General features: G+C 39.3%; 1 protein-coding gene across 14 annotated transcripts in view; it reads right to left on the bottom strand.

Moving 5' to 3' along the window:
- Positions 1-26,962, bottom strand: part of DMD (dystrophin) — a 2,532,480-nt gene that overhangs the window by 57,260 nt on the left and 2,448,258 nt on the right. For 10 of the 14 annotated variants that reach the window (XM_043457698.1, XM_043457706.1, XM_043457701.1 and 7 more), the window contains 7 exons: positions 17,571-17,737; positions 14,339-14,450; positions 12,486-12,622; positions 11,743-11,781; positions 7,313-7,378; positions 6,151-6,216; positions 3,553-3,711 (listed from right to left, as the gene is read on the bottom strand). In XM_043457698.1, the coding sequence (XP_043313633.1) occupies positions 3,553-3,711; positions 6,151-6,216; positions 7,313-7,378; positions 11,743-11,781; positions 12,486-12,622; positions 14,339-14,450; positions 17,571-17,737 (746 nt within the window). The remainder of the gene's footprint in view (positions 1-3,552; positions 3,712-6,150; positions 6,217-7,312; positions 7,379-11,742; positions 11,782-12,485; positions 12,623-14,338; positions 14,451-17,570; positions 17,738-26,962) is intronic. The other 4 variants (XM_043457699.1, XM_043457712.1, XM_043457710.1 and 1 more) reach the window with 2 other exon arrangements.

Below are 26,962 nucleotides of genomic sequence, written 5' to 3'. Positions count from 1 at the left end.
ATTTGACTAGGGAAATACAGCCAGCTTGGCGGGCAACTAATGACTTCCTGGGTTCTCTCAGAGGAAGGACAGGAAATGGTGAATTACAGGCTCCTTAAGCAACACTGAAGTCAGATCATGAAGACAAAGCCATGGCTCTTTGAAGCTCTTTGAGAAGAAGTGCAAGAAGACAGGAGACGCTAGAGCAAAGAAAACCAGAGGCTACTTTCAGGAGGGGAGCTCAGCAGAGCAGCAGTTCCCGACCTTTTTGGTACCAGGGACTGAGTTTGTGGAAGGTAGTTTTTGCACAGACCAGGGGTGCGTGGGGGTGGTTTTGGAATGATTCAAGCGCTTTTGCTGCCACTGATCTGACAGGAGGTAATGGTCCACGGCCCAGAGGTTGGGGACCCTAGCTATAGACACATTTCTTTGGGATTGGTATGAAGTAAAGACATGACAAAGTAGAGAAAGAAGGAAGCTCATCCTGACCTTTAGTTGAGGGTCAAGATAACTTACAGAAAGACCGGCACCAACACCAGATTCATTTTGGATTTCTGAGCAGCCCTGGAATATTTTCCTTTTTCTTTCTTTCAGAGAACTAACCATTTCATTTTAAGGGAATGGCCTTGGATACCTTATGTGATGCTTTTGAATTGTGGGGCCGGAGAAGACTTTTGAGAATCCCTTGGACAGCAAGGAGATCAAACCAGTCAATCCTAAAGGAAATCAGTCCTGAATATTCATTGGAAGGACTGATGCTGAAGTTCCAATGCTTTGGCCACCTGATGCGAAGAGCTGACTCTCTGGAAAAGACCCTGATGCTAGGAAAGACTGAGGGCAGGAGGAGAAGGGGGCGGCGGAGGATGAGATGCTTAGAAAGTATCACCAACTCAATGGACATGAATTTAAGCAAACTCCAGGAGAAAGTATCACCAACTCAATGGACATGAATTTAAGCAAACTCTGGGAGATAGTGACAGACAGGGAGGCCTGGCATGCTGCAGTCTATGGGGTTGCAAAGAGTCGGACATGACTTAGCGACTGAACAACAACAAATTAGATGTCTTTCGGGGTAAAGTGGTTATCACTGTACCACAGGTAGATGGACAGGTTTATTCATGTGTAGTCCTAAAAATATTCCCTCCAGTATAGGTACCTTCCATGGAATGTGCTACAATTCTGCATAAATGATACTTATATAAGATGACTCTTCTTTATGCTAGGGCGCAAGGCAGAGTTGACTATTCTGAGTCAGAAAATCTGGATCTGGAGTTGGTTCTGCCACTGACTGTCTGAAATTTAGGTGAAGCCATTTGAACCCCTCTGAACCTGCATTTTCTTATCAATCTTCTACATAGCACTTTTAGGAAGATGAAATAACCCAAAATGCATTACAGTGCTCTGAAAATGATGAAATGCTAATTCAAATGATAGTTTTAGTACTCTTCACCAACACTCTTTGGCCTGGTTGTAATGGTATGGAGGGAAGGTGCAGCAGTAATAAAATAGAACTCTTGACCAATGAAATAGAAAGACATAGAGCACAATGGACATTCACATAGTAGAAAAATATTCTTAGCCCTGGGTAACATCGAATTCTATTTATAATACCGATACCAGCTTTTCTTCCTAGTTGACTTTGATTCCTAAAATAATTAAAGACTTAACATAAATGAATACTAATGATAGTACAGTAGAGGGTGAGGTTTTATCTACCATGATATTCACTGTCAGTTTTACATATAAAGCCCCAAATAATGTTACCATTAAAACCAACAGAATGCTCAGTATTACCTCGGGAATGGTACCTGTGTGATCTCTTCTCTGTATTCTTACCTCAGGCTTTTACCAAAAATTTCTGGAGAACCCAATAAATAGTCACACTGTGCTAAGCACGATAGGGGACATTAACATAGATTAAGACACAGTCCTTATTCCAAAGGCATTCACTGTCTCCATTAGAGAGAGGTGGGGTGGGGAGGTCGGTGGCGGGTAGCGGATAAAAAAGCTAACTGAAATGAAGTTCATGGAGAAAGATCCAAGGCATTATGAGGATCTAGACAAATGACAGATTACTTCCAAATGCAGGGACCGATTAGTACAGTGATAACCACTTTACCCCGAAAGACATCTAATTTGTTGTTGCTGTTCAGTTGCTAAGTCATGTCCGGCTTTTTGCGACCCCATGGACTAGACAAACGACAGATTACTTTCAAATGCAGCCCCATCTGCTAGGGGCTCGGTGGGGAAAATCATTCAGAGCAACGGCGTGGAGGATGGCAGCGAGGCTGAGAAGCAAGTTTGAGCTGAACCCTGAAAGCGCATGAGAGCAGGACGCATTCAGAAACAGTAGTTACAATAGCACAGCCAGAATCTAGGTACACAAGATGACGACGGTGTAAAAAACCAGGTCAAGAGAAAATTGTGGAAGGCTGAAAATGTCCAGCTGAGAAGATAGGTTTTTTAAAAAGATGCAGAAATCCAGTCAAGGAAGAATGCCGTGATGGCTCTTGGCACTGGGAAGATGCACAACTACCATCAGTATGGAGGAGGTACTGGCGGGTGAGAGAGACCATAGGCAAGCCGACCAGATAAAGAGCTCTGGCCACAGGTCAGAGGTACTGAGAGCTACACAGAGGCCTGGGGCAGCAGCAAGCAATGGATGAATGGTTCGCCTTTTCATCTTGAGGTGACACAGTCCCCAAGGGCACTTGGTTCTCAGACATACTGTGTTGCCAAGATGAAGAGGTCTTCATGCCTTGGGCTAAACCAAAGACATGAAAGTACTCAAGTCCCACAAATTTGAGCCACTGCTCCTTTAGAGACCTGCCTGGTGGCATCTGTCTAAAGAAGGAACACTGAGTTAGAAGTGACCACGTGCAAAAGCCTTTCTTAAGCAAGGGCCCTGTGATGTCATACACATAACATAAAAGCAAAGTCCAATGATTCGCATCATCCTGATGCCACACAACATGCCAAACCTTTACATCTTTGTCCTCTGTGGAGTCATGAAAAGAAAATTTTTTTGACTTTTATAATTTCTTGTCTTTTCCCATGAACATCTTTTTCAAGTGATGACTGACAGCTAGAATTATCTCACTAATCTGCTAGGATGGTGAGCATAAATGATTTCTGTATTGGATGATGGAAAATAAAGATGAACTAATTCATCCCCAAATATGACCAGTGAGCCTACTTTCTTAAATGCTTTAAGATAGGTAATATGGCCAAACACATGTACAAATTGTATCATCAGAAAATTAAATGACCTACTTTGTTCTTAAACTCTATTCTCAAATATGAGATCAAAGCCTCTAAAATACATGCAGCAAATCAAATACCACCACGAGCATTCATTTATTTAATACCTAATGTATGAATTCTTACTTATGCTATTGCGTTCATTTTCTTCTTTCAGATGACAAAAAAGAGACTCTGTAAATGGAGCTAAACAGATTATTGGAGAAAACAGTTAGACATAGAATGACTCTAAGTGAAGATTCCTGGCACTTTTCTATGTGTGCAAGTGTATGCACTCTGCATCCCAATGACAAAGCTAGAAAGAAAACTCACCTGTTTTCTTCCTCAAGATCTGCTAGGATTCTCTCTAGCTCCCCTCTTTCCTCACTCTCTAAGGAAATCAAGATCTGGGCAGGACTACGAGGCTGGCTCAGGGGGGAGTCCTGGTTCAAACTTTGGCAGTAATGCTGGATTAACAAATGTTCATCATCTCTGGAAAATAAAATCAAAGGTTTTGGTTTTTTCCCCCCTTATTTTGCTTTGGGGGGCAGGGACTCGGGCGTCTACTTTAAAATTGAAACAGTTATTTGCTCTTAACAATTAATTAGACCCTTTTCCCTGCTTTTAAAGGCATTTTGATACTCTTGAGGTTGTGGTTCTACCCTCCTATTGGTGACAGTTCCAAGTGTTTCTTGCTCAGATTTTCCATCGAATCTGGGTGGTCAATTTACATGAGTAAGTCAATGGCTTGAATTTCTTAACCCCACTGAAGCAGGATGGTAACAATAATGAAACTATACATTAAATGACTATTTCATTCAATTATTGTTTAGCTAGAAAAACAAAAATCAGCAGGAAAAAAAAGAGCCATTAACGCGACTAATTAAAAGAGGACTGAACAACTCATTCCCTAGAGCAGCTTAGAACAAAGAGGCCAAAGGCTTGTATTTTGGGAGGCAGCTGCCATCTTTCTTTATATCCAGGGATTCTCTCATACACAGGAGAAATTATTTTCTAAATGCACTGCTCATAACTCCTGAAAAGCCTGTGTACCTCTGAGTTACAAGAAATTCATCCTGTTCTTAATGAGAGGCTAAAACCCTTTGTTTCTGGCTAGACATCAGTAAGATGATACGTTAACATTTCCCTCTCCACACCTGTTTGATTTCCTTTTCTCATCTCTGACTCTGAGCTGAAAAAATTTCAGATACTTGAGGAAAAAATCCTCCTAATTTACATGATCTTGGTCCATCAGGTCAGATAACTGGTTGGCAAGTTAAAATTAAAATAATGACTGGGTGTTAAAAATAAACATGTAAGTTAAGTCAACCCATCTACCAAACCTCTTCCCCTGACCTGACCCTAAGATTTCATGTTATTCCCAAGCAACACTGAGTCAGAATGGATACTATGCCCTCAGAATAAGCTACAGCTAAATTTTGCTTAAAAATAGGCCAAACGCAGTTTGACCAGCTAATCTGTTAGCCCTCATCCAAAATTCTGAAGGTGTATTGTGAGGACTTCCCATGTTTAATTACAACAGATAGTTATAATTCAACTTCTCTTACTGTTCCCTTGGGCAGTCAATGAATGGCAGCCATTCTTACATAGATACAACTGGAATCACTGTGAATGTACTATAGTTTCTAACATTCAAATCAGTGATCCAAAAAGCCAAATCATTCAGGTTGCTTACATTTAGTTGATTCTTTGTTTATGTATCTTTCTGTCAAAGTAGTTTATATATTAATACTATTAATACTTTCCCCCACAGCTCAGAAAGAGAATGTGCCACAGTTATATTAGCAGGCAAAGGCTTTTTTGTTTGGTATAACTATGAATGGCTGAGTGTTGACTCTATTATCACCTTGATCACCTTTATGTACCAGAGGAGATGACTTATTCTCATGTCTGCTATAACCAGTTATGTATAAATGCTACTTGGGTACTATTTCCTTCAGTCTCATCCTTATACAGGCTGTTTCTCATTTGACTGTGACTGTGGGTTGCCACACCAAGTACATGTGATAAATTTACCATTTTCCCTTTGCCTAGATTCTCTATGACAAAATGGTGAGACATCCGTAACCTAGGAAACTAACACCATCATTGTACCTTGACTAGATTTCATATCTGTAAGTTGTCTATTCAGTTATCAGTTTGTCCTCCATACAAGCTTCTTAATCTGCTCCCTCCACCTCAGGCTCTCAGTTCATGGCAGGATTCCTCAATGCTCCTTATGGTCAATACTATCCTTACTCTGTAATGAAGCCTCTGTTCCCCTGCCATCGCTGTGTTCTCTGCCACTCTGAGCACCACTCTCTCGCCTTCTTTAAATTGGACAGGCCTGGAGTATCATCTCACTACAAAACCGTGACCTCAACTTGTACTTCCTCTTCTTAAACCCTTCACAAGACTGCCTCAGTTTGTTTAGCTCATGGAGATGCTCAATCGCAAAAAAAAAACAAAAAAAAAACAAAAAAAAACAGCTAGCTAGGTTCTCTACAGAAAAATGCCCATCTAGCTACCCCATGGGAATACCAGTGTAGCTATTCCAAGATGATAGTTCTAGTGCCCATGGATGGAGCCATCACTTGAAAAATTAACATCCAGTCCCTTTAAAAGTCCCGCAGGTTTGGGCAAAGAGTAAACATTTCATACAGTTTTGGTGTTTGAGACCCTGCAATTTGTGGTAGTACAGCACTGAATCAGGGGAAGGCAAAATGTCTGGGAACATTTGTGCCACAGTTTTGAGGAGCTCATTCTGTGTTGGGTTGTCAAAAGTTAAAGAAGAAAAAGCCAATGAGCGTCTCCCAGAAAGATCCAATGAATATAAATGCTAATTCCTATCTTCTGTGCTACCCTATGTCTAAATCCCTCTAAGCAATTTCATGGTCAGGAACATTTTGTAAAAAGAGACAGGATACTTACATGCTCTCATTAGGAGAGATGCTATCATTTAGATAAGATCCACTGCTGTTTTCCATTTCTGCTAGCCTGATAAAAAACGTAAAAGCTCATTAAAACTTCTGTGACTTCTTAGACTCTATTCAAGACCTAATCGAACATTCCTGAAAACTAAAGGATAAACCATGTCAAGAGGAGAAAGGAATCCTTCATATTTAAAGGATGTGTGTGTTGGCCTAGCTGTTTGAGGTGAGTAGTGGACCCCAGCTAGTTAAGCTGCTTTACATTTATGCTATAAATTACAAGAGAAGTTGCATTCTTTTTTCCTCCACAGGTTGATCTTCCTTTCGCTGAGAAGAGGCCCCTGTTTTCATGGGACAAGCTTCCTTAACAACAAACACACTCCATACCTTTCACTACCCCATGTGTTTTTTAAGACAATTAAAGCTTTCCACTGATGACAGAATGATACATAGCTAGTTAATACATCCCATGGTTGATAAACACGTTCAGCAGTTAAAATATTGATAAAAGATAATTCAGAGTCAGCTCTCTACACATTCTACCACCAATTTTTACCTTTAAAAACCTCCTTCACCTCAAACAATAATAATCTTTTTACAACTTGAAAGTTAACCAAACTCTTAACAGATGTACTTAACAGGCATATTTTACAATTAGCAATTTAGTTCTTAGATATAAAAGTTACCTCAAACACAAAGAATGTGAGACAGAAAGGTCCAAGGATTAGGAAAAGTAATGATTCTCTTCTTTACACCCCATTTTGTCAAATACACACAGAAATCTAAGCCAACGCTTTCTTTCATATTCTGCATATACACAGTATCATTTCTTCACATACTTAATGTCTGGTCTAGCAGTTTTCTAAGAAGGGTAGATGATTTCTAAGTCAACTGATTAAACGTGCTCAGTATATAGAACATAACAAGGCTCTCAAAATGTTTAAAGGCCGGGGTTAGGGCAGATTGTTCTGGACTGAAGCTCTCATTGGTGTTCAAAAACAACATGCAGTTGGAACGGCATGCACGTTAGAGGGCAAGGTGATTAGTAGAAATCAGACAAGATTGGGGAAAAAAGAAAAGACTTGTTTAAAATCATTATAGGTTAGCTTTCCTTGGTTAGTTACTTCAATCAATATTTGCCTGGCATTCAACTAGTCTCATACCTGCTAGCATAATGTTCAATGCGTGAATGAGTATCATCGTGTGAAAGCTGAGGGGACGAGGCAGGCCTATAAGGCAGAAAATGTGATTAGTCACAGATACCACCCATGATGGAGAAAAACCCACCCCACAGTTCTGTTACATACACGGCCTAGAATGCTTTCAGCCTAAAACTACGAATCAGGTACACATCTGCTTGTCTCTATATCTTAGAGAGATCATCAAGTATTGACAATCTAGGTTTGACAGACGATTGGTCGTCCTTCTGCTTTTCTCAAAAGCCACAAGGAGGGATCGCAAACTTCTCTGGCAAGTTTTAATGACAGAAAAGGTCAAGGAGACAGTCTCTACCTGACATTCAGTCTTCCTATCTTGTCATGTCTCATCGTTTACAGTTCTGAAATTGTGTTAGCAGTATACGATTTAAAACTTCACACAGTTTACACCTGTGCCATTTTTAGCTGCCTTCTTATTGAAGGAAAACTGTACATTTGCCCAGTACATTTGCAGTCAATGATTTTAGCTCTGGAGAGGCCACTGCAGTCTGTGACCAAGACTCCATGTATCAAGAAGTCTTGGTCTGTGCAATTTTGTAAAGAAGGAATATATCTACCACATTAGCAGCGGGACTGTACTGCTACTTGGTAGAGTAAAACTGAAGGGCCCCAAATTATAACGTGATGCTTTAAAAAAAGAACTACTAACTTCAATAGAATGCCACAGTACCTGACATATTTCTTATTATGGATACTGTGTGCTAATGTACAGAGTGAAAAATGAGAGGAGGATTAGCATTCATAGTCTATTTACTTTGTGGGTAAAAAAAAAAACCCTATGTTTTTGGCTTCACAGATGAACAGTTTGGTAGGGTTGACATGTTTTCACCTTTTCATACCTGATTTATTAATTGTCCTTGAAGTTTTTATAGTATCTTTTAGATTAACCTTAGGAAAAAAATCCATCTGTTCTGAAAACCAGTTTGGGCTTGTGCTTTTTTTGTTTTAACTGGAATCGGACAAAAAGGTCTCTTCCATTTCTCTCCTGACACAGAATGCCCTTAGGTAAAGGCATGAGTCCAAAAGTTGACAGTGATCTATTCAGTAAGGACTAGTTTAGTCCAGTGTCTAAGCAGCAATCAAGAACTTGTTCAGAACACTAAGAAGAATATGTTTTTTTTCTTACAGTTAAAAAAAAAGAAAGAAAAATGTGTAGTTACCTATGTTTACATAGGAAATATAGTAGAAATCTGTGTTTCTTAAAGAAGACACATAATTATAAAATAGTTATAACACACTACATAACCAGGGAACTGAAATCTTGCCTGAGAGAGAAATGTCTTATTTATGAAACCAACGTTGTCGACGTCAATTGTTACCACACTCAAACTTGGAATCAACTACAAAGATGCTAAAACTGTCATAAGGGAACAAAAGGATGGCAACCCAGTTTACCAGGCAGATCCAAAGATTTTCAGGTAAATCTTCACTCTAGTTTTGGAGATAATCTGCTAATTTGTTAGAACCCTGGAACAGTCCATTATCATAAAAATGCCAAGGTTTGCTTGAAAATATTCACTCCAGGTCAAGATAACTGAGTACTTGGATTAATTGGTTTATAAGCCCTATCTTCTGGAACAGACCAGTCTTTTGATTATATACTTCTTAGAAGCTAAAAGCCCATCATCAAGGAAAACATGTTAGTGTTTCTCCCTTGTAACAGTTGCTACATTGGTAGTGTAGAGAAGAAAAAATCATGAGATCTTGGAGCATAACTGCACTATGAAAGCTCAGCATGTAAATGCAAAACACTTTAATAAAATCTTAAACAGGATATCTTATGCAAAGCTTTAATTCTTAGCCTTGAGGATATTTCCATGTTATTTTTCTTATTAATGTATGTAGCACCTAACACAGCATGCTTAAGCACAAGAACTCATAAAAACCAAGAAATCTAAAAAAATATATATATGTGTGTGTGTGTGTGTGTGTGTGTGTGTGTGTACACACTAAAGGAGGTACTTATGAAACCAGAAAACGAGCCAAAACGGAATACTGGTCAGAGAAGAATCATCTAAAAACCAAGAATTAGTAAAAGTATAAAACCACTTAGTCCAGAAACAAAGCTAAATGCAAAGCCTTCTAAGCACTTTTCCAAGGGAAGGTAAGAATACTGTTATCCCTTCTCACTTCCTAAATATAAAGTGATAGATCCCCCAAAGGATTATTCCTGTTATTGTTAACGGCCAATTCCATTCCCTCCACCACCATTTTCTCATTATCTGTGACAACTCCACTAATAAGTTTTCAAGGCAGAAGAGCTAAAAGAATATTGTTTGACTGTCTCACTTGTGGACAAACAATATAAAAGGTTTATGCCAGGTTTACTTTCAACTAAGGTGACAAATCCAGGTAAATAAGGGGTTTTTTCCTAAGGAAAAAAAGATTTGTATCTCAGTAAATTTTCAAATTCTATGATCCATCCTGAATGGACTAAATGCTGTCATTGTCATAGGATTTGTTAATATTGAATAGAATTCTTGCAAGATAAAGCACTCTAGGAGCTGACTCTTCTGCCTAAAGAGAATAGCTTTACAATTTATTTTCTAAATTATTTACCACCCCATGAATAAAGACTTTAATAAAATTACACATATTACAGGGACTTTAGCCTGCTGGGTTTGTTTTCTTCCTCAAAATTAGAATTTCCCACTATTTCTGAATAATCCAGCATACTTTTTATGGGAAGGCAAAGTGGGGGCAGGTTTCAGTTGCTAGAGAATATATTTTTAAAAAGAATGTTTTCAGAAAGACAAACACCCTCTACTTAAAATAAGCTACATTAAACTGACTCCCTGAATGCTTCTCATTAGCTTATGGATAGAATAAACTTCTTCTATAGTTAGTTATTCTTTATTATGCTGTGCTACCTCTGTCTATGTGTTTTAAAAAATTAACCTTTGGCATATTTGTCTTTTGGATTTTTAAGTTGGTTAGAACTTATTCCGACACAGAGAAAATCCATTTGCTTATCAGGATCCAATCCAGCTGAGAATTTCAGTATATTATTTTTTAAAAGTTCTTTATTTATGAAAGGTGTTACCTTCTGTAAACATATAGACTACCTGGGATAGGGAAAATAATTACCAATAGCAAGGAACATATCTGAATCTAAATAACTCCCCAAGTTGTTTAAGCATAATTAGTAAAGAAATCAAGTATAGTAACCATATCTCAAAATTAAAGGGCACAATAATGTGGCTTTAAAGAAGAAAGGAAAGCCTCACACTTCCTTTAGGCCAATAAAGACTTCAAATGAACTTCAATTAATAGTTTGCACTTATCATGACAGGATTTTTTAAAAAGGACCTACTTTATTTTTTTTAAAAAAGGACCTACTTTAAATTTAATTACATGGTGGAATAAAAAAGACCCAATAAAGATAAACTGAATTCTTATATAAGTCCACTCTCCAAATTAGTCATTTCCCTCTTATATATAATAGAACTGTCTGACTTTAAATAAACATTTTAATAACGTACATTGTGAAATACCAAAATTTTGTTATAAACCCCCCCACACACTGTAACTTTAAAACAATGCACTTTGCTGATATATAAATCACAGACTCTATAGAGTTTTCTAATGACATTCTAAACTCTGAGATAAGTCAATCAATTATTTATTAATATCAAGTATTAGTATTATTAATAAGACACACCAATAGTAATAACAAAGACTACAGTACACTTTCCTTCCAGTGTAAATGTATGTTTATGAGCTGGGTATTTAGCTTGGAGAAGAGAGCAAAGTGAGTGTAGGTCAAAACTGAGAAATTCACACATATATATATATATATATATATACATAGACACACACACACATATATATATATATATAAAGATTAGTCAAATAGCATGGCATTACCTGATAAAAAGGCCACATGCCTCACTGAAATTATTCAACCATACTCAACATTATACCATGAAACAACACTGGCTTTTAATGGTCCACTTATAACAGGCCCTAAAGAATAAAGCATCATCCTTTTGAAGGTCCTAAAGCACTTAATCTCTAGAAATATGACTAAAGAATGTTATTATGTAATCAGAAGGCTCTTCCCTGCTTACAAGGAAAGAGCATATAAACATGTCTGCCAGGAACAGAACTAACAACCCAGCAATTTCTGTGATGCCACTTTAACCTCCAGGCCAGGATTTCTGCTGGTTTTCATTTGACCAGGTGGGGACCCTAAAACCTCACTGACTCTTCTGATCTGTGGCAGAGGGCACCCTCAAAGTCTCAGCAAGGGAAAAATTTTGAAAGGAAGGAAGGGAAATTAAAATGTCCTTAAAACAAACAGAACAAAAATTTTTTTAAAAATCAAGCAAGCGAATGTGTTCGTGATAGCAGCACCCTTCAGCGCAAGTACTCACGCAGAGTCTACCGGCCAGAAGTTGATCAGAGTAACAGGACTGCAAAACAAAAAATGAGGTGGTGAAGAGAGACACAGGCAAACTCAGCCACACACACACACAAAAAAATTACTGAAAGGTCAAAATAAATGAAACCCAATTAAGTATGAACCATGAAAAGCAACGGCCAGACAAAGGTGAAAGGTGAATTAAAAGAAAACCAGTGGTGCGACTGCCATCAGAGTCATGGAAAACAGAAGAGAAGGTTCAAAAGAGGTGAAGACAAGATCATCATTTGGATCTAGAGAATCATAACTACTTACTGTGAAGACATTTCCTGTGACCATTATTTTCTTTCAAGTAGGAAAAAGTGACTAGCTACGACCACATAATCAGATACAAAAAGACACACGCCTACTGATTTGTGAGGGGGGAGAATCAAAATGAAATCTTGGAGTCACTCATTTGTAAACAGTCCCGTATTTCTTACAAGCCTTTGTAAGGGAATTAGGAGCCAGAATATGGTGGTTTTTTTTTCCCCTGTGAGATACAGTTTAACTTTTCGAAAGGGTCACTGTTCACGGGACAATTGACATGGAAACTGGTGACTGAATGTCAGCTCACTTTTCTCTTTACAGCTACAGTAAATCTAAAGAAAGAAATAGGAGAGACTGTTTGCATTTGGGAGTGAAGGAAGGTTTTCAGGTGAGAGGAGCTCAAATATACGTCAACTAAGAGGCTGCCGTGCTCTGGCCACTACTCACGTTTCCATGTTGTCCCCCTCTAAGACCGTCTGCACTGGCAGGTAGCCCATTCGGGGATGCTTCGCAAAATACCTTTTGGTGCGAAATTTGTTTTTTAGTACCTTGGCAAAGTCTCGAACATCTTCTCCCGATGTAGTCTGAAACGGAAATCATGAGGAGATCAGACTTAGGGTGAGGTTTTGAACGGAAAGCACCACTTCAGTGCTCTGCCTTGAGGTACTTGTCTTACAATTAAGAGCAGAAGGAGGTGAGAGCAAAGGCTGAAATCACACAAAACGGGCTTTGACACCAGACCTGCCCTTTACTAATGGGGTTAACGGGGGTGAGTTATTTACCTACCCAAGGCTCCAATCATCTACAAAACTGAAGCAAGAATGCCTCAATAAGTTCTGATGATGAATCAATGAAGTGTCAACTACTAGGCTGCTCGATAAATGGTAATTAATAGACGTCTGAAGGTCAGAGTGTTGACCTTCTGTTTTGCCACACCTTACGGTACTTGTAAAACGGTATCTGTCCATGTTGCTGTCAGATTTTACCTACTAAGTACCATTCGATTCACAGCATGGTACATTCTCCATCATTGAATACCTTTGCAAAAGGAATCAAAGTGAGGAAGACAATGAAATAACTGGGAGGATCGCTCTGAAGATGCAAGAGAGAAAAGCTCTAAAGCAGAAATTCTCAAACTCTGATGTGTTGGAAACCACCTGCAGACCTTGCTAAAATGCCGCTTTTGATTTAGAAAGTCCAGGGTGAGGTTTGAGGTTCTGCATTGCTAATAAGCTCCCAGGTGATGCCAAAGCTGCCAGCCCACAGATGGCACTTTGAAGAGCTAGCAGCCAGTGTTGAAGGAATATGAGATATACACCCAGGTCTGTGTCCATCAAGTCCATGCCCTTTCCATTTCACTAGTGATTTTTCTTTTCTTTCTTAATTAAGTTAATATTTATTGGACTATAGTTGCTTTACAATGCTGTGTTAGCTTCTACTGTACAGCGATGTGAATACGTACACACGTATCACCCCTTTTAGGGATTTTCTTTCCATTTAGCTCACCAGAGCATTGAGTAGAGTTCCCTGCACTATACATTAGGTTTTCATTAGTTATCTATTTCATACATCATGTCAATAATGTATATATGTCAATCCCAATCTCCCAATTCATACCACCACCACCTTCCCCCTTGGTATCCATATGTGTGTCACCAGCAATTTGTCAAAGTTCTATTGGCCACTTAACATTTCCACAAGACAATAACTTAATTATAGAAATATGATTATATAGAAATATAAGAAATAACTTAATTATAGAAACTTGGGCAAACTTTTTAACCTCAGAATGTCAAGAGTCCTCAACTGTAAAAAGGGGATAAAAACAATACCTGTCTCATACAGAGTAGTTTCAAAGGTAAATGCCTAGCATTTAATGGTGTTAGTATATTGAACAAACAAAAGATGAGCAAGAGTCATTTAAATGGTGGATTACAAATTTCAGGGAACCTACATTACTCCTCCTCCATACTCAATGTGCCGCATAGGCCTAACACCTCTACACACAACAGCTAGGGATGTAGAAACTAAATGTGAATATGTCTTCTCTACAACCCGCAGAAACAAAAAAGAAAACTATTGCTTCACCCAACAGTGTGTGTGGAGTGTCTATGACATTCTGTGTGTGCCAGGCATCGCACCAGGGTAAGGTCAATTCCAGAGTCTGCAGTTTGGAGCTATTTGAGTTGGGCAACATCTGGGGAACTGAGCAATCATAGCATCACAGATCATCTGAAACACTAGAAAACTGAAACTTCTCCCAGGTGAGCTGACTCAAGCTCAGGGACACATTTACTTACCGGAGTGCAATATTCCACCATGGGATAGTGCATTTTATGGCCTTTTGCAACACGGCCAGAGAAAAAGCAGCTTTGGCAGATGTCATAATTAAAGTGCTTTAGACTCCTGTACCTGGTAAAGCACAAAAACAAACATGTATGTATCTCTTCAGATCAAATTCCCAAAGAATACCCTTTAAGAAACCTCCTTCCAAACTGTTTTAATTCTAGAAACAGAATGCCATGTTTATTAATCCCTCAAGGTAAGTGATTAAATTCCTACCTCCAGATTTTTCTGGTGCTTTACCTGCAGTATCAAAACATTTTGGCAGAAACATCCTGTAAACATTTGGAGGGAGGGGAGAAAAACTTAGCTCTTGCTTAAACTCCACTGGGAACTCTTTCAGATTAAGTAGGAAGACACTGGCAAACTTCTAAGTTTTTGAAGACCAAATACTGGAATTGAAAAGAATGCTCAGAAAGGAGAGATGCTGGGCATACACACTGAGGAAACCAGATCTGAAAGAGACACGTGCACCCCAATGTTCATCGCAGCACTGTTTATAATAGCCAGGACATGGAAGCAACCTAGATGCCCATCAGCAGATGAATGGATAAGGAAGCTGTGGTACATATACACCATGGAATATTATTCAATCATTAAAAAGAATTCATTTGAATCAGCTCTAATGAGATGGATGAAACTGGAGCCCATTATACAGAGTGAAGTAAGCCAGAAAGATAAAGAACATTACAGCATACTAACGCATATATATGGAATTTAGAAAGATGGTAACAATAACCCTATATGCAAAACAGAAAAAGAGACACAGATGTACAGAACAGACTTTGGGTCTCTGTGGGAGAAGGTGAGGGTGGGATGTTCTGAGAGAATAGCATTGAAACAACTATACTATCAAGGGTGAAACAGATCACCAACCCAGGTTGGATGCATGAGACAAGTGCTCAGGGCTGGTGCACTGGGAAGACCCAGAGGGATGGGATGGAGAGGGAGGTGGGAGGGGGGATCGGGATGGGGAACACATGTAGACCCATGGCTGATTCATGTCAATGTATGGCAAAAACCACTACAATATTGTGAAGCAATTAGCCTCCAACTAATAAAAATAAATGGAAAAAAAAAGAATAAAATTATCCTTAGGTATCTGACATACTCTATGTAATGAATATGAATATGTTGAGAAAGGAATGTTTCCGGCCATATCAATAAACCAGATATTTTTTATATCATCAAAAAAAAGGAAGGACAGATGGATGCATCTCAGGCCCATCCCCCACCCATCAGAAGGGCACCAACATTTCCTGAGGGACTTATTTTAAAAAAAAATTACATAGATAAAGCAACTTCATAAGACAAAAGAAAATTCAGCAATAAGTCTCAATTAAAACAAATCTTACTTTAATTACATTTTCTGATTGACAGACATGATTCATTTTCAGAGTTACTTAGAGAACCTCTTTTATCTGTCTGTCTTCGGAAATCCCTCACCACCTTACCCCCACATGAAAATGGAAACCCCAAGGAAAGACACAATTTGGGTGAGATGAAAGGATTCATAATCTGGAAGTACTACACGCTACACGTCCCCCCATTCTCAGAATACCGTATTCTTGGTTTCATACTCTCCCTGCCTTGTGCTTTTTCAGATAAGACTCTGAGCCAATTCAAATAAACATATTCCTCATGTCACACATGGGAATGTGGGGAAAAAGCTACTGTTTTTAGATCCTAGTCATCTTCTGAGAATGGGGAAAAGGAGGAAAGAGAAGTGCTGATTCCTAAAATAATTTACTTTCGTAAGGGCAAAAGAACTGAATGTCAAAATGCTCTCTTAGACCCTCCAAAGCATTCTCCTTTTGCATTTTATAAAATCCACCCTCTGCTTCGTCTACAGATCTTACCAGTGAAGGAAGCTAAGAAAAGAAAGGTAAGAAATGCAATGCAGTCCCCTGGAGCTCCCCCTCCCCACTGCTCCAAGGCATCACTCTTACCCGCAGAAATCAGGAAGGAAAGAAAGAGTCCTTTGCTAGCACTGCCTACTCAATGATGTCTATCAAGGCTTTAGAAACCTCTGAAGGTCTCTGTAAAACCTCTTTGTACACAGCATGAAGTATGGAAGGAGCACAGTGAATAAAAGGCACACAAACGGTACAATGTAATTATTAGAAACAAAGTAATGAGACAAGTCTCAGCATAACCAGTGATGAGTATTTACTTAGGTGGTAAGTGGATCCTGAACAGGCAGAGGATGCTACAGCTAGTTTACAACTTGACAGCTTATTCATCACTATGGCAACCTCGATGTTGATCCAGATGTTTAAATACACCACCATTTCATAATTTGGGTTTGGGATTACTGTTCATGAAGATTCATTCATTTAAAAATACCCTGTCTCCCCAGACAGGTCAACAAGACTGAAGATTTATTTATTTACTTATTTTAAGACTGAAGATTTAAAAGCCAAGTGTTTTCTGGGACATTTTAAGAAAGTCAGAATAATAATAACCTACAATGTTTCCTACTTCTTGCACTTTTAAATTTATAAGGAACATTTTCTTGTTTTAGTGGCTTTGTGAATCTTTCATTTACTTGCACACTTTATATTCCCTCAGAAGTTCATTAGGAGACTATGAAAAGAGTGTAATTGGATTCACAGATCAAGAAGTATGTTCTAGGCTGCTCTAAACAATTCTGGTTACTTTAGGGCAAGAAAAGTGGTGTAGAGTGATTAAGAGATTGAGCTACTATGACAAGTCTCCCCAAACAGAATCATTCCTTAGTTTTATAACTGATTCTGGGAGAGTTTCTATAAACAGAAGAGAGCATGGGGAAAAAAAAAAAGAGATGATCAAAAAGTCTTGGTTCCAGGAAAGAAGAGGTACAGTTAATCTGTGTATACTTGACGGACGAAAATCTTGGTGGAGACAGGGAGTCCGTCCTGATCGATGAAGAACATGGCTCCTCAGAGCTAAGAGGGAAAGCGGAGAGGGCCACCTATCTCATGAAGCAGGTCCAACAATATAACCCAGTGCTCAGAGGGGTGACAGGAGGAATCCAGGCTCCAGCCTGGTCACCTTCTCTCCCACCATGGATATGAACAGACTAACAGCAACTGGCACGGTGGGTAACAACGCACTAATAGCAACTGGTACGGGGGCGGGGTAACAGATCAAGTCATACAAGGGTGAGAAATGATACGACAAAAATGACATTGGGGTGCTTCTGCCTACCTGAAGCCGATGATCGGACACTCCTTGCAGATGTTACACTTGGCCTGATGCTTGGCAGTCTCCGCGGCAGCCACTCTGTGCAGGACGGGCAGCCACACCATGGACTGGGGTTCTAGTCTCATCCAATCGAGGAAGAGTGCCGCTTCGATCTCAGGCTTATTATTAGCCTGCAGAGACAGGAGGCCGGAGAGTGCAAGGAGAGAAGATAAGAAAGTAAAGGAGGTGTACGTCATTTATGGTGATGCATCAAATAAAGAGCCAAAGTGGTGCAGGGAGGCCCACTTTTCACAGCCTGATTCTGCAAATGTCCCCCCAACATCCACACAAGCCCTCTGCCACATGGCAGTCTGGGATACTGCCATGATTCTGTTTGGCTACTAGATGACAAGAAAGCAAAGCAAACAAATGCAAAAAGTAAAGTACAATACACACCTGGGAGAGACTATAGCTCACTCCAGTTTGGGAAGAGATATATAAAACTTAGCCATAAGTAAAAAGGAAGTACTTACTGACAAAATTTCAAAAGAGAGAGAGAGAGAGAAAAGAGAAACCTCAAGGAACGATTGATCCTTTTTTTTCTTTTTTAATTTCCCCTCCAGTGAATCTGTTTCTCAGTGTTTCTTACATTCGTAATGAAGAGGCTTTACAATTCATCTGGTCCCGAAGCTTCATTTTACAGAAAAGAAAACTGAGATGTAGATGAGAGAAATGGCTTTTCAAAGGCCAGACAGCTCCCTGGCAGCAGGAGTGAGTCTAGCATTGAAACCTCCTGCTCTAGTGCTCTCTTCATGGCGACCTGTTGTTTCTCTGTCTGACTCTAGTTTTCTGTTTTTCAGAGTCTAATAAATACTGTGCCTCCCAGTGAGTCCAATGATTTTAGGAAATTCAAATTATATTTATCCATCATTTGATTGGTATGTTACTATAGTCATGCATTTAATTACATTTTTTAACCCTACAAGACCATGTTTTACATTTTTACATTGTTAGATCGATTCATATATTAACCACTTTTGGGGGGTTTGTTTTCCATTGCTTCCTTCATCTCAGATGTCCCATCTGGGATCAGTTCTGTTGGCAGTATATCTTTTAGTATTTCCTTTAGTAAGTGTCTGTTGATGGTGAATTTCTCAGCTTTTGTTTGCCTGAAAGTCTCTTTTATCCATATTCTTGATAGTTACCCTCACTGGGTCATGATTTTTAGACTGAAAGGGGTGTTTTGTTTGTTTTGAATTTGTTTTAGCACACTGAAATATTATTTCACTTTTATTTCACTTTCTCTGCTGCTAACTGTTGACAAGTCAGCCGTGACGCTATTGGTTCCTTGAAGGTCATCTATCCTTTTCCTGTCTCGTCTTGTACTTCTAGGATTTTATCGATACTTTTTAGGATTTACTAGGCTTCAGGAATCTGTGGGTTAGAGTCTTTAGTCAGCTCTGGAAGCTTCTCAGTCATGATCTAAACAAATACTGCCTCTTCTCCAACCCTTCTCTCTGCTTACGGGAATCCATTAGATCAGTGTTAGACTTTCTCAATCTAACTGCCATTTCTCTGAGCAGGCCTTCCCTAAGAAAGTGCCTTCTCTAGAGATGGTCTTCATTTGCTTTTTCCCAGAACCAAAGGGTGCTACCTATTTTGAGATCAAATTACACTGAATATATGATGGGATATTTAGGATCATACACACAATGAGTATATGAACTGCAAACTCATGGTGCTTTTCTTGGAATGTGATGTGCCAATAAAGAATGTATTCACACTTTAGGCAGATAAGAGTAGGGTCAGTGGGCTTGTAACACTCACCACTTCGGCAGTACTCCAGGAGTAACCCCCAATTATCAACTCAGCAACATTATAATGAGCTGTTTAACCTTGAATTCCTAGCTGCAAAGTGGCATAAATTCAAGCTACTGATCAAAAGCCTCTGTTGAGTACTTAGTTCTAGATAGAGTGCTATCACAGAGGTAATGTACTTTGTGAACATTTTCTTAAAAGCTAAAAAAGAATTACAGAACCTGACGATGAAAGGGACCATGGACCTGAATTCCTCCTTTTGGAATGGCACTACAGAGCTGTAAGACTTTTGACAGTCACCATGTCCAACTTATCCAATGCCAGTGTGTTCCCATAGCCTCCATATAATAACCATCCATGTGAGGAAGCAAACATCCTCCATGGACGATCTTGAACATTTGTGTACAAGTACCCTTGTCACAAGTGCTTCATAAAACTGAGCTGAAATCCATCAGCACAGCCAACAGGAGGAGAGGCTCCAGAGTCCAACCACAAGAGTTCAAATCCCAGTTTTGCCACTGATTGTGTTACTCTGGGAGAGTAACTTTATCTTTCTGTGTCTCAATTTTCCTCTGCCATGAAGTGGGAACTATTTATAGGACTTACCTTGTAGGGCTGCTTTAATATTTCAGTGAAAGACACTTGAACACTGGCACATAGCGAGAGCCACGTCACTGTTTGCTATCATTATGTCATTATTACTATACATCTGACCAGAAACATCGAAGTTCTCAAGCCTTCACAAATCTCTCAAAATTTTACCAGAGCTGTCATGTCTGTCCATGGCCCTTCATCCCTATTTCTCTTATTTCTTCCTCATATGACACATGGTTTGCCATTGTCCTTTAGAACTCTGTTCTCCAAAAAATGATGTGCTGTGAGTGGTACTGCCATCTCTCTGGACAGTATAATTGGATGACTTTCTTTTGTTCTGCACTATAGGCTCCCACAGCACTTCCACGCCACTAAAATCTCTGGGTCAGTGTTTCCCAGTGTGTCCAGAAGATCAATGACCCAGCCAGATCTTTTATGAAGAGAAGGTCAAATTAATTAAGGAAACATTGTGCATTCTATCTGTCGCTTAATGCACGCTAACATACTAAAAGCTGGGTTGGTTGTCAGTAAGGAAACATTAAACCTTGTTTGACCTTAGAATTTCTCACACTAATTATTCAGTGATCCTGGGACATTTATCATTGTTCTTATGTTATAAGACTGGTGAGCACCCCCAAAGTACTAATGCATTGTTGGGTATGATAAAAAATACTGTTCGGCTGTTTCCAGTGATTCCGCTGTTTTGTATATATTCTTTTGGGATGTATTTCCTTCTACTTCCGTCAAGGACTTTCCTGTTAGTTTTAGCCCATTGCATCAGCTCATCTGTATCTTTAAGGATCCTGACTCTTACAGCTCATGGGTTAGTCATTCTCCCCAATTCTGTAATTTTTACATTTAAATATACATTTTCTGGGGACTTCCCTGCTCGTCCAGTGACTAAAACTCCACATTCCCAATGCAGGGGGCCCAGGTTCGGTCCCTGGTCAGGGAACTAGATCCCACATGCCACAACTGAGAGTTCCCATACCACAACTTTACATATCCCACACACCACAACTAAGACCCAGCACAGCCAAATAAATAAATAATTAACAGATATTTTAAGATAAATAAATAAAATATGTGTTCTGCCTTTACCCAAAGGTCACTAGTGAAAAAATTTAACAGGCCAAGGTCAAAGGTGGGCCACACCACTACAGACTGCACCTCTGGTCAGCACAAAGCCAGAAGCCAGCCCTCTCTGGTTGGTGGACTGTGACTCCCTCTAGTTATATTATTATTTAGTCTCTAAGTGTTTCTTCATCTGGTAAGCAAAGATACAATGAGAGATTGTGTCAAAAGAACTGCAAGTTCCGGTTACAATAAGTCCTATAACAATCTCTTGCTCCACTGGTCCAGAAACTAAATTTATCAAAATAACCATCTGGAGCTAGGACAAAAACTATCACAGAAAGACAGCAAATTGAAAAAAGCATTACTAATTCATTCTGATGTAAAACATGGGGTTTATTGTTGACTAATCTGAACCTATATATGTTTCCCTGACTTGTTTAAAGGATAGTTTCTTTAATGATAGATTCAATGACATGCTACAAAGAAAGAATTCAGGCTTATTACAGAAAGCATAATTTTAACAGAAAGCTTCTGTTCACTGTGGAAGACAGAAAAAAAAAATCTGACCATGAGTCAGCAACAAATGTAGGTGCCCAAAATAAAGAGAAAAAAAAATTGACCATGTCTGTGATGTATAATGAAAGGCCTAACAAATACAGTGTGAAGCAATCACTGCATTATCCTCGGGACTAGAAAACGGTGTCTAGTTCTAGTGGCTAAAGCTAAGTCCTGACCTGGAACTTAGAGAAGGCTTGGCAGAAAGGCACAGCGATAATTAAAGAGCTTGAAAGACCTATGAGAACAGCTTAAGGGAATGGGGATTATTCAGCCATGAAACACACACACACACGAGAATATGCAAGAAATACTGGCTGAAGGGGCAATTTAATAACAGTTTTCCATTATGTGAATGGCTCTTGCATAGGGGCCTATGACCAGCTGTTCGATTTCTCCACCGAGGACAGAAGAAGAAGAAACAGGCTTAAGCAGCATGAAGAATTTAGGCTGTAACTCATACGGAAGCATTTTCTGATGCTGATAGTTGTTAAAGCATTAGTGGAAATTAACAAGGGAAGCTAGAGAATGTTCTCCTCTTTCAAAAGACCACAGATTCTCCTGTGCTTAAAGGCGGGAAATTCTCAAGGTTCTTTCTTCCTCCTAAGATGCAAGATCCATCATTTTGGCTCTTTCAAAACTGCTCGCCTGTGCCGACAGCACTGAAGACAAGGTACAGGGATTCACATTCTCATTCTGTTTTGATCTTTCATTTTTACTACCAACAATTCTGTATCCTAGTGGCATATTCCCTTTCCTTTTGTCTGGTGATAAAGAAAGGAAGAATTCAAAACCAGGCCAAGTGTCTATAGGAGAGCTAAAAGCACTAGAATAAAACCCAGCTAAAATTATATTGTGATCACTCTAGAAAACAAGAGGTTAGCCTGAAATGTCAGGAAGCTGTTGAGGTCAAAAGACAGGTATGATGACAATGGATTGAGGTCATCCTTGCAGGTGCCATTATCTGCTGACCCGCATCCACGCCTCATAGCTTCTCTCGCTATTGAGGATGACCTTGACCTTGCCCCTAAACACCAGTGTCAAACCATCAGCAAAAATTCAGAATGGGCCATTCAGCCCTGGGTTTTGTCTTTGCTTTCGGCAGTGTCTCCTCTTTCCACTTTTATGGTGTGCACACACACAGAGCAAGGCTACCGTAGCTCCTTCCAGTGTGACAGCCACCGTGTGCAAGTATCTTGGGTCTCTGTTCCTTCTCTTGGTTCTCTCCTGTCAGCAACTACCCACAGCACAGAGGTGAGGGAAGGAATCCACTGCAGTCGCTGCCTCTGCCTTCCAGTGCATCACACGCTGGCTTTATACAAATGTCATCTTAACAATGTACAGAGACAGTGAATGACTAGCCAAGGGATGCAATTAGCAGTATAATAATTTCAAAGGACATTACGTGGCAGGTTGGGAGTTGGGGGATTTGCCACGGTTTAGAGTATCTTTTTGGTTTCTTTCCTGTTGCGCCTTCCAGAAACCCTTTGGAACTGAAGGGCTGGGCTTCAAATGGCTGCCAGGGTGTCAACCTGAATACTTACTTTTCTCTCAGGCTAACAGTCAAACCAGTCAATTCTAAAGAAAATCAACCCCGTATATTCATCGGAAGCTGAAGCTCCAATACTTTGGCCACCTGATGCCAAGAGCCGACTCATGGAAAAGCCCCTGATGCTGGGAAAGACTCAGGGCAAAAGAAGGGGGTGGCAGAGGACGAGATGGTTAGATGGCATCACTGACTCAATGGACATGAGTTTGAGCAAACTCTGGGAGATAGTGGAGGACAGGGAAGCCTGGCGTGCTGCAGTCCATGGGGTCACAAAGAGTTGGACACAACTTAGCAACTGAACAACAACAGGCTAACAGAACCAGTTCCTAGCCACAGAAGAAAGGAGATGAGAGGGTTTCTCAGCAAGCCCTGCTCCCCAACCACCATAAACACACACACCACGTTTTAAAGAGAAGGTAACTGGCATCCCCATTGTCAGGCTTTTGAAAAACCATGTCAGTTGTGAATAAACTGAAAAAAATTCGTATATAGAAAAGCAAACATTATGGAAGAGATTGTACCCAGTAGTTCTCAGATGATAAAAAGGAACCACTTTTTGTTCTGGAAACAATACCTGTCTAAACCTCCTTTGTTTCTCTCCTAGGTTGCAGGTTATTTAGAGACAGGAACTATGTTTCTATGCCTTCCATGAAGGTTTGGTGAATTGAATGATGAATGGGAATTAAACTGTGATCACAATAAATAGTGATAAAAGGAAGGGTTATAATATCTGAATGAGGTTAGAATTAAAAAAAAAAACCTGTATAGGCATCTTAAAGAGCAAAAAACAATAAGTTTATAAGGGTTGTCTAAGAAATAGAAGACAAAATAAGTTTCTTTTAAATAGTTTTTAAAGTAAATGGCCTCTGTTGGCTTGTCTGCTACATGCAAGAGGCTAATCCATAGTCTATTTCTGGATTTGGAGAATACAAAGACTCATCCAGGCCAACATGTCAGTAGTGCTAAGACTGAGAAACTATGTCCCGATGTTAACAGCTTATATTGCCATGGTTCATGTGTCAAAACTAAGAAACCAACATGGCTCCACTATGATTAACTAAATGCTACAGGGCACCTAACAGGCAGGCAGCACTCCTCGGGAACAGAGAAACCGAGAAGCTATGATAGGCCTGTTCAATTACTGCCTGTGAGACAAAGGGTACGCTGGTTAACACTGGAGAGACAAATGAGATGCTGCTCGACACCTATTAGAATGGCTACCATCAAGAACACAGAGATAGGCATTGGTGAGGCTGGAGAAGAGAGAACATTTGTGCACTGTTGGTGGGAATGTAATTTGGCTTAGCCATTATGGAAAACAGTATGCAGGTGCCTCAAAAAATTAAAAATAGAACAACCACGCAATCTAGCAATTGCATTTCTAGGTATATAGCCAAAGGAGATGAAAACAGGATATTGAAGGGATATGTGCTTCAATCTTCTTGGCTATTCACAATAGACGGGTAAACAACCTAAGTGTCTGTCAATGGATGAATGGGTAAAAAAAAAAAAAAGACGTGGTGTGCATATATATAGGAGAATATCACTCAGCTGTAAGATGGAAATCCTGCCATTTTTGACAATATAGAAGGGCCATGAGGGCGTTATGCTACGTGAGATAACTTAGACAGAAAAAGACAAATACTGTACAATATCATTTCTATGTGGAATATAAAAAACCTGAACTCCCCAAAACAGAGTAGAATGGTGGTTATGAGCGACTGGGGGTAGGGGAAACGGGGAGATTATCGACTTACAGCTGGTAGATAAGTAAGTTCTAGAGACCTAATACATAGTATAGTGATTATAGCCAACAGTACTGCATTATAAACTTCAGAGTTGCTAAGAGACTAGATCTCAATTGTTCTTACCACAAAAGAGAAGTGGTAATTATGTGACGTGGGAGAGGTGTTAGCTAACACTAGGGTGGTACTCATGTTGCAATATATGTGTCAAATCAACACACTGTACATTAAACTGCCAAATGTTTTATGTCAATTATACTGCAATTAAAATTTCTTTAACGTTGTGCATTAGACTTATACCAGGGTATATGTCGATTATACCTCAATTTAAAAATTTTTCATCTAAACATATATATTTACCTATTACTGAGTGAGGGAAGAAAAAGGACTAGTAAATTTCAAGAAGCCCAAACAAGAAGTCACAAGGGAACATGCTAAAATTGTAGACCTTGATTTGAAATCAGGGTGCTTTTCAAATAGAAACTCCACGTAATGCATCTCATGGCAAGTAACAAAAATCTATTTATTCATGGCAAATAATTAACTCAAGCAAGGTTAAAGCAGTCAGCTAGTACAAGTGTGTGTGTGTGCTTTCATTTATTCAGTAGAGTTCCTGTCCATTTAAAAAAATAACTAAATATATAAATATTGCATGCATTCATATGCATGAATAGATTTTCCAAACATTCTTATTGAAAGAATAAGGTAAATTTATAGAAAATACTGGGGACAAACCAGAGATATTTTAAAAAGGTTAATCTCTCCTCCCAGGCCATTTTCATCTGTTTTCACTAGTAAAATGTTCCCTTTCAAATAGCCATTTCAAAGAGCCATTTCAATATCGCTGCTGTCGCTAATAGGTTATAGCATTAATAGCTGACAACCCAACTTTTCTGGCCCTGATTGCAAAAAGCCCTAGTGTTAGAAAAGATTTGCTGAATTTAAATTGATCACAACTGTTCTGTGAATTATAGTCTGTACACAAAGATTTAGAACTACAAGGAGAACAGCTAGCTGGGGTCACACGGCATAGGACAGGCAGTTCCTGACTGTTCCCTGAGCTGTTATTACGATTTCTTTAACAACCTCTAAATCTACCAAGGGCATCAGTGGAATATTTTACATAAGAGAGAAGTCTGCACTAGCAACGAACATAAAAGGAGGAACAAGAACAAGTTGTAAAGAATATTAATGATGCGTCTTCCAAACGATCCCAATTTTTATGAAAATCAAATGCTAAAAAAAAATTATGCTATAAAATTATATGAAACCTGCATGTAACAAATAAAACAGAAGGAAGGTGAGGTGGCATTTTGATCTTCTTAGACATAAGATCCTTGTGTTTTACATTTGGGTTGCTGAGGAAACTCAAGTGTAGGGCCAGCAGGGATCATTTATATGAGGCGTCACATGATGTTTTGTCACTTCTTGTTCTTAGTCTAGGCTACTTCTATTCAGAGAACAGTTGCTCTCATGTGAAAGGCCACACTACACATATAAGACTGTTTTCTGTATTTTGCATCTCTGTTACAAGAACTGTTATCCAGAAGATCAGGTAAGACTTAGCTGATAATGCCCAAGCTTTGAAATATACACCGTAACCCATATCCCTTCCTGCTTTTTCCATTTACAACATTTAGCATATAATCAAAGCAACCTGGGGATAAGTAACTCTTGAGGTAATCTGTTTTGCTTGATGTTACAGATGAAAAAAGGCTCAAAGAGGTTAAAGACACAGCTCAAGATTATCTTATATTTTCAGACTGAAATATGTATGCATAAAGGAGTCTTTACATGGGTGGAAAGAGTGATATTGGAAGGGAACATGAAGGCTGATTTCCAAAATCTTTTGAAACTTCAACTCGTCCGAGAGTGTGAGAGGCTCTGATATCTAAATACGGACAACGTGAGACAATGCCCGCATACCAGATTCTGAAATGAATTTTGTGCCAGTCTACTGAGAGCTACATGAAGGTACAAGTGAATACTCAAAAGGCACTGAGATAAATGCATGCTTTGATCTCTTCTGATCATTTCCTTTCCCTCCTTCTTTTTGGCATTATGTATCTTTCCTCCTG

Source organism: Cervus canadensis, chromosome X (assembly GCF_019320065.1).
Source record: "Cervus canadensis isolate Bull #8, Minnesota chromosome X, ASM1932006v1, whole genome shotgun sequence".
Lineage (NCBI taxonomy): Eukaryota > Metazoa > Chordata > Mammalia > Artiodactyla > Cervidae > Cervus > Cervus canadensis.
Note: the sequence above shows the minus strand (reverse complement) of the source record. Positions and strands in the feature narration are given on the sequence as shown.